Source organism: Grampus griseus (genome assembly GCF_964374135.1).
Source record: "Grampus griseus genome assembly, chromosome: 3".
Classification (NCBI taxonomy): Eukaryota; Metazoa; Chordata; class Mammalia; order Artiodactyla; family Delphinidae; genus Grampus; species Grampus griseus.
The window spans coordinates 32,251,588-32,268,377 of NC_139019.1; the positions used below are offsets into that span (position 1 = coordinate 32,251,588).

General features: G+C 42.2%; 1 protein-coding gene across 4 annotated transcripts in view; it reads right to left on the reverse strand.

The window, feature by feature from the left end:
• Positions 1-8,409: 8,409 nt before the first annotated feature.
• DAB2 (DAB adaptor protein 2) overlaps positions 8,410-16,790 on the reverse strand; it is a 52,498-nt gene continuing 44,117 nt past the window's right edge. For 2 of the 4 annotated variants that reach the window (XM_082650244.1, XM_082650242.1), the window contains 4 exons: positions 13,512-14,144; positions 12,315-12,424; positions 11,663-11,733; positions 8,786-10,114 (listed from right to left, as the gene is read on the reverse strand). In XM_082650244.1, the coding sequence (XP_082506370.1) occupies positions 11,668-11,733; positions 12,315-12,424; positions 13,512-14,144 (809 nt within the window). In that variant the 3' untranslated portion in view covers positions 8,786-10,114; positions 11,663-11,667. The other 2 variants (XM_082650243.1, XM_082650245.1) reach the window with 2 other exon arrangements.

Below are 16,790 nucleotides of genomic sequence, written 5' to 3' on the forward strand. Positions count from 1 at the left end.
TTGCTGGCTTCTTTTCCTTTCCTCCTCTGTGTGGATTCCCTGCCCATTAATGGGCCCTTCTCACAAGCTCAACTCCCTCGCACCTCTTCCATCCCTTGGACCACCGTCTACAAACTCTCATCCTGGGATCAGTCCTACCAGTTCAGTTTTCTGCTGCCCTGCCTAAATCGAGTTGGACACTCATCTTTGTTTACTCATTGGACTTTGGACAGGTTCTTTCTCCATTTCTCTTAAAGGCTCCTTCACCTCTTGCTCTACCGAGAAATTCAGAAACACTTTGGCTTCCAGTGGGTGCCTGTCATGTCAACTTCCATGCACCTCAATCAAACCTCAGAGGAAGGGCAGGCTTGCTTTTATTTAGGAAAATCTGGTGCTCTATAGTTACCTCTTGACTTGCCAGGATTCTGCTGTATTAGCTGTGCTTTCCCTTATATCCTCCATTTCTTCAGTTTGATCAATTTCTTCTCCTCAGCCTTGTGCATATGCTCAAATCTCTTTTATCTTTATAGAGTTCTACTGAATTCTTTGATTTTTTTTCTCATTGCTACCACCCTTGCCAGCCAAACTTTTGTAGTCTGTATCAATTTTCTTCCTTTACTACATGGTTCTTCCTTTACCTTCAACTTATTGCAGCCTGCCTTTTATTCCATTGAAGACCTCCTTACTGCTAAATTTGAGGTACATGTTTTGGCCCTATCTTTGTCTCATAGACGCATTTGACCCTACTGGCCACTCTTATGCTTTAAAATTCTCTGTTCCTTTGGCTTTTGTGATACAACATTTCCTGTTCTTCTGCTTCTCAATCGTTAGCTCCTCTCCCTTGTCCATCATGCAAATTGTACTATTCCCCAGGGGGGTCTGTCCTCTGTCTTCTTCACTTCTCAATATCTACCTACTTTTCTTACCTACGCTTTAAGAATAAACCTATCATTTAGAACCAGAAGTCTCAAAGGGTGGTCTGTTGAAGTTCCTTTACCAAAATCTCCTGAGTTCTTATTTTGAAAGTATAGATATCTAGAAGCAATAGTTTTCAAAAATGTAAAGCTTATTCTGTTACTTTTCAGCTTAACAATCTTCGAGTAGTTCTAAGAAATCTCCAGGTGGATTTTAATTTGTCCATAAGTTGAACTTGCCATGTCTAAAATCAGATGCGTAATTCTTTCCCTGCCCCTGTCAAGGAAGCTCTTCTTATATCCCTTATTTCGTTAATGAGTCACCACCTGCCTTGTTTTTCTGTTTCTATATCTCAAAATCATCTTTGTCTTTTATTGCATTAATATTCTGACAGTATATGAAATGTTAAGCAGTTACTTCATACTTATTTTATAGTTACTGAATGATTGGTTGATTTCACTTGCTTCAGGTATATTTGGCTTCTGGAACTTGGAACTTTGACAGAAAGAAACTAGCATTTGAGGACCAAAATATATACAGACTTATTAGTTAACGATATGTAAACCCAGCTAAATATAATAGGGGATTGAATTTTTTTTCATTCAATTTTATGGTAAGCATATTGGTTATAGGAAGTATAAGAGGAGAGAAGGGGCTTCCCTGGTGGCGCTGTGGTTGAGAGTCCGCCTGCCGATGCAGGGGACACGGGTTCGTGCCCCGGTCTGGGAAGATCCTACATGCCGCGGAGCAGCTGGGCCCGTGAGCCATGGCCGCTGGGTGTGTGCGTCCGGAGCCTGTGTTCCGCGACGGGAGAGGCCACAACAGTGAGAGGCCCACGTACCGCAAAAAAAAAAAAAAAAGGAGGAGAGAAGTACTGTGGGGAGAATACAATCTGGGTGAATGTAAGGTATGCCAGCCTAGAGGCAATGGTACCAGTTTTTGGAGGCAGTGAAGTGGATAAATGGTTAACTTGAGGTTAAGCGCAAGGACACTGGAGCCTGGGCTGGGATTCCACTCTGGCCACTAGCTGTATGACTTTGGGCAGTGACTCAAGTTCTTTGTGCCTCAGTGTCCTCTTCTATAAAATGCTGGTGGTAGTAGCAGCCCCCCTCATAGAGTTAATATGAAATTAAATTGTTTATTGTTACACTCTCAAAAGAGTGTCTGCCTGTGGTACATGCTGGGTAGGTGTTTGGTGGTATTATTCCACGACTCCTGTGGACCATCCCTGAATCCACTACTCTTGCTTTTCAAATCTGGCGGCACTGTGCCTGCAATGAAGAATTGCAACGTCCTTAGAATGAAGAAGCTCAAAGCCCTTTAGCAAGTAATTACAGTTTCACAGTCCTCCCCTCGGGATCCTTTTAACTGAAATAGCACATCCCTTTGAGTTCAAATTAGGTCGTACTAACATTGAAGCCTCCTGGACTTCCCTGGTGGCGCAGTGGTTAAGAATCCACCTGCCGATTGTGATTGACATGTATACACTGATGTGTATAAAATTGATGACTAATAAGAACCTGTGGTATAAAAAAACAAACAACAAAAAAAACAACTAATATTAAACTTTCTTTGGGTTATTTGTATGGAAATATGTTAATATAAATGTTTCAGACATTACATGAAATTTCTAAAAATCTTATATGTTCTGGTATAATGTTATAAGTCATAATTTTAGTCATCACTTTAAAATGTATATCTCAGAAATAACTAAATTTCCTTGTCAGTTGCATTATTATGAATTTTCATCAAATCTTTAACCACGGTCATTTTTAAGTCTTCTGTCATTTACAGACAGTTCTGGGTGTACTCTGATGCTTTTGCAAAAGTGTTCCTGTAAAAGGGTTTCATCTTCAAGGAATTCATGGAAAAGACTCTGACAAGTACAGGTTTCTGGTAACTGACTATACTGCTGAACTGAATGAATAAGCATTTTCAGAACTCTGATGGAAAACTACTGAATTCATAAAAGTGCTAACAAAAGATCAAGATGAAAAAAAATTAATTACATGGGACTGAGTGAACCGATGAGGATGATTATAATTTTTGTGACTTTCTGTTGGAATAAAAAAAAAAAAAGTAGTGGTAACAGGTAGGCTATAAGCTGTAGTCATGTGATATGATTATTGAACTGCCCAAGGCACGATAACAAAAATCCTATTTATTTTGAAAACAGAAGTGCATTAGTTATAGTGGGAATTTTTACATGCTATAAAACAGTTTTATGAAAAGATTTAGTAATGAGCTCCTAGCTTTTATAGGCCAGGGGACATATCTTATCTTTAAACATCAGGTACTCTTTTCTCTCAGAACCATTTATGTTCTTATACCTTGTCTGTGTGACTTTTCATTTACTAAATATCAATGTTGTTGAAGATTCATCTATTTATATTTATGAAAACTGAGCCTCTTAAACCTTATACAATTAAAAAGAAAAAAAAAAAAAAGAATCCGCCTGCCAGTGCAGGGGACACAGGTTTGAGCACTGGTCTGGGAAGATCCCACATGTCGCAGAGCAACTAAGCCCGTGCGCCACAACTACTGAGCCTGCACTCTAGAGCCCGCAAGCCACAACTACTGAGCCCACACACCACAGATACTGAGCCCGCGTGTCACAACTACTAAAGCCTGCGTGCCTAGAGCCGGTGCTCCACAATAAGAGAAGCCACCGCAGTGAGAAGCCACCGCAGTGACAAGCCCACGCACCGTAACGAAGAGTAGCCCCCGCTCGCCACAACTAGAGAAAGACCGCGCGCAGCAACGAAGACACAACGCAGCCATAAATAAATAAATAAATAAATAATAAAAAACGTTGAAGCCTCCTGTGCGGTGACTTGTAGTTTCCCGCCCCCTTCCATTTTCTTATGTGTGGTGACCTTCATGGTACTAACTCACAGAGACTAGTCCTCTACATTCTTTGGCTTCTACCTTCTCGTAAAAGTGCCTTACCATTAGCTTTGCTTATTGTGCTCTCAGCTGTGCTTCTCTTCTGCCCTGAGGGTGCTATGGAGTCAAAGACTGCCCTGATCTATCTTTGGAGGTCGGCCAACTTGGGGTTAACCTATGACCCAGGCATGTGGGAAACACATTAGCTGATCTATCATCCAGTTCCAAGGCCCTCTTGCCAGGACTGGCTTCATGGGCATGGGAAGTAGCACAGGGCTCAGCACTCAGGAGGGCCCCAGGCTTTGTTTAATGCTCTGCTGGTACCATCTTGAAATTCTGAATTTTACGTTGGGACTTCTGTTTTGAAAGCAAAGTTTGATGGGAAAGTGGAGCCTGTGCACAAGCAGAAGAAACGTGCACTGTGTGTCCCCCTTTCCATGACACCCCATTTGCACAGGGTGTTTATGTTGCCCTGTGAACATGGGATTCAGGTGGATTTATGATGTGTGGGACTTCAGTGGCTCAAAGTAAAAGTGAGTATAACTAAGTGTGTGACGTCTAAGACTAAGTTGGGGGGGTGAAATGGCTGTGGGTGGGACACTGACAGCCCTGAGAAGTCACACTCTCTGAACCAGAACTTCCTTCCAACCCACACAAAACCCCACAAATGACCAAGAAACATTATCATATCTTTCTTCCTAGTGTTCCTTCCCTGCATCAGCATTCATGTAATGCTGAAAATAACAATATAGAAGGAAAGAAAAAATAGGGCAACACGTAGTTTCTTTTTTTCTATCTTTTTTTTACTCATTAGTGAGATGTGCTGGTAGGATGCACGTGTGTCAAGAAGTGAATTAAAAACAGCTGAGTTAGCTTTGTGCAGTGTTTCTAACAGTTCTGGGAAGAATGAAATATGTGCAAATACATGTGCATATATGAGTTATGAAATACAAAAATTGTGTAATTTCAGTGATTCCGCATATAAGTTACAGATTAGAGTTAAAATTCGCACTAATATTTTAACCTTTTAATTTTTCTTTACTTAAACAACATTAAATGGCAAACAAAATACATCATGTTAAGAGAGAGATTTCAGAAGAAAGGAGATAGCTTTATATTTTATTGCCTTTAATGGTACTTTTCCCCCTGCTTTTTGAACAATGGATTTTTGCTCCTTTTTTTTTTTTTGCAGTATGCAGGCCTCTCACTGTTGTGGCCTCTCCCTGTTGTGGCCTCTCCCGTTGCGGAGCACAGGCTCAGCGACCACGGCTCACGGGCCCAGCCGCTCTGCGGCATGTGGGATCTTCCCGGACCGGGGCACGAACCCGCGTCCCCTGCATCGGCAGGCAGACCCTCAACCACTGAGCCACCAGGGAAGCCCTTTGCTCCATTCTTGTTTTTATTTTGCTCTGAGCCCCACAAATGATCCAGCCAGCCCTGCCTCTTCCTTCCTATAAAAGTTGGTAAAGTTAAAAGCTTGATTTCCCAGCCTCCCTTACACTTAGCAGTGGCCACGTGACCACATTCTGGCCAGCGAGCCATAGTTGAAGTCCACTGGAAAGGCTTGGGGAAAACCGAAATGCCTAGTTCGAGGAGCAGACATTGATTGTACTGCCTTTCCCCTTCTGCCCTCCTTGAACAGTAATATCCTATTTGGTGCTATGCAGCCATCTTGTAACCATTAGGAAATAAACATAAGAAAAAAACCAAAGGCTATAAAAGTTGGAGTGAAAAGCTAAGCCTCTGTGTCCTTGAGGGTCTTGTTGAGCTGCTGAGCCAACACCAGCAGCCATCAATCTAGACTTTTTTGTGAAAAAAATAATCCCCTACTAATTTTAGCCACTGTGAGCCTTCCATTACTCTTGTCCATTCATTACTAGTGGACTCGTGGGCCCTGAACTGCCTGCCTTGCCCAAGTTCTTTCATCATCAGAAGAAAATTCCTCCTTCTTTCAGCCCTATTGTTTCCACCATCAAGGCTCTCTACCAGTTTCACAGGCCAGTGAGGGAGACAGGGAGGCAATGTCCTATTGACCCTTCCTTTTCTTTCTCACCCCTCTCTGCTATAACTCCTGTGTTCCAGCACTCCTCTTAGCTGCTCCCAAACAAAAGGTCCTGTGATGATCCATCAGTGTAAGTAGGTACCTGGTGGAGGCAGCCTCAGACACACCCCGGAGACATCCAAAACCCAGACTCAGACCAGTCGGGTCACCCTGTAACTTTTGGACCAGCAGTAATTTCTCTTTCTTACAATTAAGGTAAGATAAGAGATTGAAGTCAAGCAAATGAAAAAGAATTGACAGAAAACTCCACAGCTAACATCATAAGGAAAACTTAGTCTGGAGCCCTTCATAGTTGGAATTTTTTTTTTCTTCTTCTTCTTCTTTTATGATCACTCCATTTTTGGTCCCCACAGAAGCCCAGTTTCCTTGCCACGAGCAGCCGTCACTGTCCTCTCTCTGGGGACTGTCACTCGTATGATTTCAGCACATGGTAGAGGTCCAGTAATTAAGCACATACTTTCAGAGAAGCAAGGGAGAACAAGGGGCTCAGTCCCTCATTAAGTGAGACGACACCTGGGTGGGTCTTGTCCATCAGCTTTGCTGTAATTAGGACACGTTAACAGGGCTGCTGCCGCCACAGCCCATGTGTGTCCATGTTTGGCATATCAACTTAGGACGTGAGATGTAGTTGTTTTTAATAGAAGGGGGTTCGTTAAAACATAGCCTTTCCCAGCAAGAATTAGGCATTTTATTATTTAGCAATCTCCTCCAACGGTTATAATAGCTTAAATATTTACCAGGGACTGTTGGGGAGCTCCTGTCTTTCACTAAGAGACTTTGTATTGAAGCTATTCCAGGAATATGCTTCAGAGTCCTCACTTGTCAGCTTATTGCAGGGTCAACCAAACTCCTGAGTTAGCTATATCCTCTGTTCTTTCCCCTCCCTGCTATCAGAACAGGAAAGACACACAATCATACTGTTTGGCTCTCGAGACATGATGGTTAACATTTTGACAGAGGAGTTTGAAATCGCTGCCTGAAAAGATCTCCCTGCATAGCTGAATGAGACCTCAGCTATGGCTCATCGTCTAGAATGTGGTCACATGGCCACAGCTACGTGCAAGGGAGGCTGGGAAATGAAGATTTCAGCTTTACCAACTTCCACAGTAAAGGTAGTTAAGATGCACAGTTCCACAATCAAATACCTTGGAAACCACTCAAAGAGTTGAAGCAAATTGTAGCCATTTTAAAGCATGGATGACATTCTCAGATGAGCTGGAACAATAACAGATCCCACCTTGCAGAATTACAGTAGCAACAGAATGAGGTTATGTTGTGTAAATGGTAAAGCACTTCACAGATGCAAGATTATTTTGAGAAAATCAATACCTTCTCCCTTTGTAGTGCCTGTATGTGAGAGAAGTGGAGGCCCAGGCTGGCTGTTAAAGTTCAGCTTTTAGCTTAGATCTATGTGATGCTTAAATGAAACCCTCTTCTGCGATAATAGTGTTACCCTCAAAGCTGAATTCCTGGCTTACAGGTGTGAACACCACTGCTACTAAGAGACTCTAAAGAGGTCTGTTTCTACTTTGCAGGGACACTTCAGGAAGCACCTCCCTCGGCTTGGTCAACAGTAGTTCCTACTGCACTGAAGTGAATGTCATCCCTTGTACACATGAGCAAGGGTTAACCTCTGGCAAGATCTTGCTTAAACCACATGGCAATATCACACAGGTTCAGTGGGTTAGATATACTGCAGACCATTTGGATAAGCCACATAATTTGTGCAACCTGTGCTTATCAGCAGCCTTCTCCAGTTCATCTGTGGTTTACTGGAAGCTGCTCACATGTGGAGTCTGTTTCTCTGTATTCTACTCCTTGTCAGAAAGAGACCAAATGTTTCAGTTAAAGGGAAAGGTAAGGCAGTACTACCAAACATCCCCTAACAGTAAATGCCAATCAATGACACCTACTCTGTCAAGTTCATCTTACTCCCTAGAGGAGTCACGTTTAACACCAAGACTTCTACAGTCAAGCAGGGTCTGCCTTGCGGTCATCTCCCCTGTAGCGCTAGGTCTTCTTGAAATGAATGAGAGCCTTGAACTTTTTTAATAGGGGAGAGTGTTTAAGAGTTTCCTAGTGTTAAAGACATTTGAGCATCAGCCTGACCACCTAACTCAGAAGCTCAGAAGCCTCTTCTGAGTAGCTTATACAAGTCTGGACCAGTCCACACAGTTGTGTTTTGATGAAGTCAGACATGGCTAACTAAAGAACAAGGAGAGGCAAAGGGTAAAAGGCATGAACCAACAGTTCACTAAAGAATGATTTTTATACTAGACATAATTGAGGTTGTTCTGGTACAGGTCTTATCCGCTAGACTCCCATTAAACTCCCAGGGAAGGACTATGTATAGGTCTGAGAGAGAAAATAGAAGCTTGAAAGGCATGAGACAGTAATTTCCCTGTGGTCCTATTTCATGGATTTCCACTTTTTCATTCTTGTGACAATCCAGAATCTATTATAACTAACATTTGCTGACCTTACCCTGGTGTACGCTGTACCTTGACTCTACTACATCAACTGAAAGCAGGGGTCAAATGAACTGATGATAACACATGAGATTCTGCCATTCCAGTTTATTGAAATGAGTAAATTTATAGCTTTCTTTGCATACAGAAAAGTGCACAAGAAAATAAGTATGTACAAAACAATTGTGTGGCTGTCCATCACTTTCAAAAATTCAATTCCCTAGAAACAGTTGCCTCCAGTTAGCACATTTAGGTATTTGGACATATAAAATACTATTTCAAGTCTGTGTTGACAATGACTGAGTGGGAAGTCAGATGGAAAATGATGCCATACGTGATCAGCTATTATCATTCAACGTAAAACCACAGGCCTTTAGCTCGGACTACTTGGAGCTAATCAGTAGAGGTTCAGGAGGCCACCATCTCGTTTAGATCCTGAGCAGTCATCCTCTTCTTCCACCTAAAGATAACATTGTATGTGGTTGATTAACACCCACAAGAACCTGAGCACTAGGGGTCAAGAGACAACATTAAAAAACCCAACATAAATAAAACAAAACAAAACGAAACTCATATGGCAAGAACAAACCCTTTGAACTGTGCTGACAATAGGACTGAAAATGAACTGGAAAGGTTTCCAAGGTTATGAGGAGAAAAATATTGCAGGCATTAGGTTTTTAATGATAACACCGCAGATTTCTTCTCCCACTTATCATCCTACTAACTGTGAGACTGTGTGGCATCCAGAAAGCTTTCCAGTTACTTGATAAAGGCCTGGCATTACCCCAAATAAGCACCTAATGTTTGGCACTATCACATTTCACTTTGTGATGTGTTTCTCTTCAGAACACGGTCCTTCTTTGCTGAGTTGAGTTCAATTTTTCTTCAACATGAACTGCTCTTCCGGAACTTCAGCTCAGGAGGATGGCCTCCTATTCCATAGAAAGGATAAAGGTGGTGTCCATTTGCAATTCTAGTTACTGGGATTAGAGATTACTGAGAAGGCAGAGAGGCTTCAGATCTGTGAATCATTAGATTTTTTTTGCCCCATAAAACTCTGTCGTTTGTGAAAGAGAGGTAATGTTATATAAACCCAGGAGTAAAAATGACTGAAAAGAGAATCAGAGGGAAAAGAAGAGGAGAGATGAAAAATGATTTTCCCTCATTGGCAATAGCTAGCAAGAGATTGGAGAAAGGACAAACTTGCCCTTGAGAGAAGAATAATGTTCAGAAAGAGAAGTTATATCTTTAAAAACGTTCTTAGGTGTGTTCAAAGTCCCCAGAGAGAAACCGAACTTTTACTTTATTTTACTTTAAAAATACTCTGTAAGTGATGGTCTGAAGCAAGGTTTAAGAAGGTGCCTTGTTCTACCACAATCTTTAGGTTTTATGCTCTGAAACAGAACCCCGAAACACTCTGAACCGTAAGGATTTTAAAATTTATTCAAAACAGTATGATCTGAGGGGTTGTGGTGGCTGCATTGGCCAGCCAGAGGGTACACAGCACAGTGTTCTAGAAGGTTCTAGGGACACAATAAACAAGGGTTCAAGGAGGGAAACTACTTCATTTACATTTAAGCTAGAGAGTTTAGGTTCTTAATTTATTTAAATCCATAGATTCAGTTTAGCTAAACAGAAAGTGGAAGGCATTCTACAAGTGGAAGAGGCAGCAAGAAATAGGGCAACAGATAATACGTCAAAGCTAGAACAAGGGCAGAGGTCAGGACTTGTCTGCCTATTAGCTTTGTCCTTGACTACTAAGGCCAACCTTTTTGTTCCTCTGGACAGTCAGCATGCCAAGTTCCTAGAGAAGTGTGGAGAAGAGAAAACCCATGGTTAGAAATTTTGGATTGACTATCAATGTATTAAATATTAAGTCATTATTTTAAAATGTCAGTCATAGTATCTCCTAGGACCGATTCAAGAGGATTGGATAGAATAGTCGATGTAGAATCTGTAATAAAGTGATTAACACAAGTGCTTAATAATGTTAGCTATTTTCTCCCATGGCAATTGTCCCCCTTACCCCTCAACCTATATATTTAGCAGGTTGACCAAAATTATCCTTCCTTCATGACCTAAAGAAGAAAGGGTCTCCAAAGAGAACTCTATAGTCAATTCAATTTAGCACAAAAAATCCTCCTAGATTTTCAGTGCGGTTTGTTCCTTTCTATTGTCCGTGTGTGCCTCCCCTGGAGAGGAAGCAATAATGAGTCTGTCAAGACTTCTAGCCCTTCAACATCTTCCATATATTACACTGCTTTATTAACATTAGAAACCATCTGGATGCTTGTTAAAATGAAGCTTTTCCTCAGCACCGAGGGGGATTCCTTAGGGCTGGGGCCCGGGAATTTGTCTTTTCAGTAATCTCACTCGGTTCTCTGAAGCTGATTTTACGGAAAAGCACTTTCAGAAATACTGTAATTACAGAAGTGGAGTGAGGGGGGCTAATCCAAATTGCAAATAAACTCAAATCTTATTGTTGATCTCAGATTTAAGATATTTATCTATTTAAAAGAATTCAGTTCTACGTGGGTCAAGACAGTTTGGTAGTCTCACTTGAATGGGGCAAGACTGAAAAAAAAATGGGTTTGGGTTCTTTTCATTCTTCCTGTTGTTCACCCCTTTCAAAATGCAGATAAGTCTCTCCTCCACTAACTTCAACCTTTTAAGATTAAAGTTGCTTCCACTCGCTGTTGAGAAAGAAAAACAGCCCTCCCCCTTTCGCCTTCCCGGGTCTCAGTCTAAGGTGGTTACACACAAGAACTGACCGAGGATGAAACCCACCAGCAGACTCATGTGAGCTCATGCTACTTTTGAAGGAGGTACCGGCAGCTGTCACCACTTTGGGATTTAACATCGCCAGACTAGTTCAGACTAATCTGAGGCCCCTCACAAAGAAATATGTATTGATTTGGGAGGCAGAAGTGTGATCATGATCTGTTTGGCTGACCTGTTTGGTGGCTTCAGAAGGTCCCCAGATTTTGAAGCTTCTATAGAAAACTGAGTAATTACTAGGAAGCTTTGCAATCACTTCAACGTGAAGGTCGAAAATCTAGAAGGCTATGTGTTATATTGAGCTTTACTCCCATACAGAAGTGAAATATCAAAAACACAGGATGACAGAAATTCATATCCATATGAGTATAGTACTGTTTTTCATATGTATGAGAACTCTATTCACAGATGTCCAGCCTATTCATTACTAAACTAGTTAAGTATAGTGTTCCATATCTTTTACTTCTCCATTACAGAGATTTAACTTCTTTCCGATTCTAAAATTAAAATTTCACCCTTACCCCCATGCCACCCTTTTTCACCAAACCTAAGCTTAGGAGGATCTTCTACTTACAGAAGTTAGGCAAAAGGATTTCCAAATGGATCCCTATATACATCAGAAGATGTGGATTGAGGAGAAGCCATCTACGGAGATAAAACCATCTAGTCAATAACCATAATTACAATTGTAAGAAAACAACTATAATTAAGACTTCTCAGATCCCTTTAAAAAAAAGCACTTAGGTCACAGACTAATCAGATATTGTATGTGGGTCTATGATGACTTGTGTTTGCCTGCCTGTGATGTGTGTGTGTGTATTATTTACATCAAAACCAAGTTTCAGAATTATGTTTGCCTCCCAATGCAAAATATTATTTTTATGAGCTAAGTAATTATGGGTGGGAAATTAGGAACTTAAATCTTTGAAAAAATTTTAAAGATACTATTTTGGCTCAATTTTCTTTCAAAGTGCTTTCCTGAGCTAGGTTAAGTGAGATACAAAGGATTTTTCTATATGTTATTTGTTTCTCAAGTTCAGGAGAGTAGTTCCTGCAAAAATAATCTTTCCCCAGTTTGAGTTGAGGTTTACACTGCGATGGTCCTCAATGATCAATCGTATTCAAATGTCCTTTACTGTCAAAGATACAAGCAACGTTAATTCAGGAGGTGGTAACTCTATGTGGCGTGTACTTTGGAACATCATCTTCTAATAGTTGATACTTACAGACGCTGGTGATGAACGGAAAGAATCTTTAGAGAAGGGGTTCTCAAATGCATTGTCAGCAGATTTGGAAACTGGCAGGGCACCTTGTCTGGGAGCTGGCTTTGGTAGTTCTAGAAGGTGAAAAAGTAGTCAGTAGACAAGCTTTCCCCAAATACATGCACAAGTTCTCCAGTCAGGCTTATCTTAGAAATTAAGTTCCATACTTGCTCCGAACGCACAGGCTCAGGGGCCATGGCTCACGGGCCCAGCCGCTCCACGGCATGCGGGATCTTCCCGGACCGGGGGCACGAACCCGTGTCCCCTGCATCGGCAGGCGGACTCTCAACCACTGAGCCACCAGGGAAGTCCTAAGTTCCATACTTTTGAAATTGACATCAATGGAACAAAAATCACCACCAAATACCAAGACTCCCAGTGATTATTACAGGCAAATTCATCCCTTCTTGGAAGATGAAGCCATGCATATTTGCTTGAAGTGGAAGAGATTCAGAATTCCCTCACTTAAAAGTACCTACATGGGGCTTCCCTGGTGGCGCAGTGGTTGAGAGTCCGCCTGCCGATGCAGGGGACAGGGGTTCGTGCCCCGGTCCGGGAGGATCCCGCATGCCGCGGAGCGGCTGGGCCCATGAGCCATGGCCGCTGCGCCTGCGCGTCCGGTGCCTGTGCTCCGCAACGGGAAAGGCCACAACAGTGGGAGGCCCGCCTACACGGCAAACCTTCACCAAGCCTTGAGGCCAACACAGAAGTAAAAGCTCCGAGAGGTTAGGTCACTAATACAGTACAGCGAGCATTCGAATACTGGCTGCATTTTGAAGCGCTTTCGTTCTACCACACCTTTTTAACTTTCCTCATTAGATGGGTAGTGCAGTCCATACATACCTACTCATGAAAAAATGAGTCCTTATCACACATACAGCCTCCAGGTGCCATGACCCATTGAATTTCAATAGCTCCTGGCAGCCCTTTTAAGAATTGTCACAAGAGGGCAGCATTGGGCCAGCCCTTCGAAACAGCTAACTAAGGTAAAGTTAACTCCGTAAGGTAAATGGTTAAGTTGTCTCCACAACCCCTGCTAGGCAAAAAAAGCAAGAGTAAAGCTATTGGTGGGTCGGGAGAGGGTTCTTCTGAGGGACTCTGTGGGCCCATATGGCAGTGGAATACTTGTTGGTACAGCTGACAGAGAAGTAGGTAGCTTACCATTGATTTTTCTCAACAGTTGATTAGCGTCAAAGTCATCATGGTCTGCATTCTCCTGAGGAATGCCAACTTTGTTGTTGAAGTAGTTGGAGAAGGCACTTGAAGTCCCAGCGGAATTCTGCTCTTCTTTCCTTGCTGGCAGAGTAGGCGGCTGCCGCAGTTGGAAGTCCTTAAACATTTCTTTCACTTCCTTCACTTCTTTGTCCCCAAGTGGGTCCAAGGCAACAAAGGCATCGCTGGAGACGTCCTTCGGAGGACCAGTTCTGGGAGGTGGCTGAGGAGGAGTGACCAGGAGAGAGGAGAGCATAGAAGGGGGCTGGGCTGACACAGTAGGAGCTGGAAAAACATTGCTCTGAAAAGGATTCCCCAGCGGGCTGGTTGATGACCAAGTATTGGGTGTCACGGATGCTGACGGGCCCCAGACTACAGGGGCTGGAGGTGAAGCTGAGGCTGCAAAGGATGAAGGCTGGTTCCAACCTGGAACAGCTGGGCTTGTGGTAAAGACGATTGGCTGACTGAATCCTGAAGGCTGACCAGCCATCATAGTGCCCGGGACCATTGTAGTGGATTGACTAAAGACTAAGGGCGCTGGGTTCCACGGTCCTGTCTGAGCAGATATAACTGGCACACCACCTGAAGGAGGGAAATGGGATAAAGGACTTATCAGGAAACTAGCCTGAAGAGGATCCTTGAGTTTCAGAGAGTCAACTCTCCGGAGAGCATTTTTAGAGAGCATCTACATGCCAAACCTTTATTAAGCCTTGAGGCTGACATGGCTTTTATTAGATTATTTCACTCCAAAGACGAAGGAGCTGTAGCAAGCATTTAAATGCTGGTTGCATTTCGAAGCCCTTTCTTTCTTCCACACCTTTTTCACTTTCCTCATTAGATAGATAATACAGTCCATAAGTACCCAGTCATAAAAAAGAAAATGAGCCCTTCTCGTACGTTCACTGATGTCATTCAAACAGCTAGAACAGAGCCTGTCAATAGCATGAACCTACGTGTTGAGTAAATACATTTACATATAGAAACCATGCTTGTTCTGAAGTAAATTAATATAATCCATCAGGGCTTCCCTAGTGGCGCAGTGGTTGAAAGTCCGCCTGCCGATGCAGGGAACATGGGTTCGTGCCCCGGTCCGGGAAGATCCCACACGCCGCAGAGCGGCTGGGCCTGTGAGCCATGGCCGCTGAGCCTGCGCGTCCAGAGCCTGTGCTCCACCACGGGAGAGGCCACAACATTATTTTTTCCGCGTACCGAAAAAATATATATATATAATCCATCAGACACTCTTGAGAAACTGATTTAATGTTTTCATTGGGCAACTGGCTCATGTCTGAGGTCTTATGGAGACTAGCTATCAGGCATGTGCATTAGGCTTTAACATGTTTACATCCCGAAGAAACCATTTCAAAGCTTCCTTGCTTTTAAATGCTGCCAAGGTGGACACAGCTACATAAAAGGATGATAAAATTTGGTTGATGCCAAGATAGATTTAGACTTTTATATACAAAAATGGAGAAAAGGCTAGTTTTCCTAGGAGAGCTGTTTCAAATAAAAGTGCTTCCTGCCATGTGTCACTCACTAAACTTTGCCAGAAGTTAGAACACAGTATTTAAAAGAGGAAGAGGAAGAGAGGGAGACGAGATAAAGTGAAGCAAAAACACAAACAAAAAAAAACAACTCTTGCAATGTAACTAACTGCCCGTCTGCAGGCATTGCTCTTTGTGGGGAAACGGCTCTATCACCTGCACCCTTGCCATTGTTGATCTGTAATTCATTAAATCACTAAAATCTAGGTCTCGCCAGTGTGCGCCCTCCTCTTCTTGAGAAGCTCATTCCCTGCATCTTGTTCTAATACGTAGCACATTTTCTCTTCGGCCTCTTCCCAAGTGTATTAATGACCCAGTTAAACTGTCGTCACTAACAGAAAACCTAAATTCAGCCTCATGCCCATTCACAAACGACACTCTGCTCTCAAAACCTACTTGCTTTGAGCTTTGGAGCAGAGCATTCTTGAGTTATGAAAGTTTTCTAACCAAAGTAGGAGAAGGCCTTCAAACCTGGGTTAGGAATGTTTTTGTTTCCAGAGTGAGAAATATTTTTAAAACAACGTTCAGGGGCTGATATGGTAAGATGTTGTATCTTGAATTTTCTTGGGACTGGAGTCTGGTGTTACTTGACTCAACCGTCATCAGGAACAACAGCCATCTGGCCGTGAACACAAGGTGCGCTCACGAAGGCTGCTGGGTTTCAGAGGTGGGTCATCTTACTAAATCAACATGCTTATTTTTGGGGTGAGGAAACTGGGCACAAGAATATTATTACAATTGAGAGGGTAACAGTCTGTGAAAGAGACTAAAACTCAGGCATACCACCTCCAAAGCCAGCACCCTATCCTCCTGTTCTGTCTCCTTGGCATCAAGGAACAGAACTATATTTTTTATTAGCATGTTAATCCAAATACTTATTTGACATATACCGAAATGAGACTTCATGTACACTCAAGAGTATACATACAGGCAGACCTCAGAGATATTGCAGGTTTGGTTCCAGACCACTGCCATAAAAGGAATATGGCAATAAAGTGAGTCACACAAATTTTTTGGTTTCCCAGCCCATATAAAAGTTATGTTTACACTATACTGTAGTCTAGTAAATGTACAATAGCATTATGTCTAAAAAACAACGTACATACCTTAATTTAAAAACACTTTACTGTTAAAAAATGCTAACCGTCACCTGAGCCTTCAGCAAGTCATAATCTTTTTGCAATAGTAACATCAAAGATCATCAATCACAGATCACCATAGCAATATAATAATAGTAAAAAAGTTTGAAATACTGCAGGAATTACCAAAATGTGATACAGAGACACGACGTGAACAAATGCTGTTGGAGAAATGGCGCTGATAGACTTGCTCGACTCAAGATTGCCACAGACCATCAATTTGTAAAAAACTCAATATCTCCAAGGTACAATAAAACGAAGGGCAATAAAACGAGGTATGCCTGTATTCCTTTCACAACCAATCAAGGGAACAGTTCTCTTAGATCCTATAATACAGGCTTCTAGAAGTGGCTTGAGTTTGAACAAAGTTATTGCTGGCATTTTAAAACAAATTACTTACATTTTATTAACTGAAGCTAGAGTCACTCACTAATAATTTACACCAATTGGATGTGCAAAAATTGGATAGAATTTTACCATCTTTCATGTTGGATGACTTGCCTTCCCTTAGGAAAATGTGTGGCTTTAGTCCTAGATGGTATTAG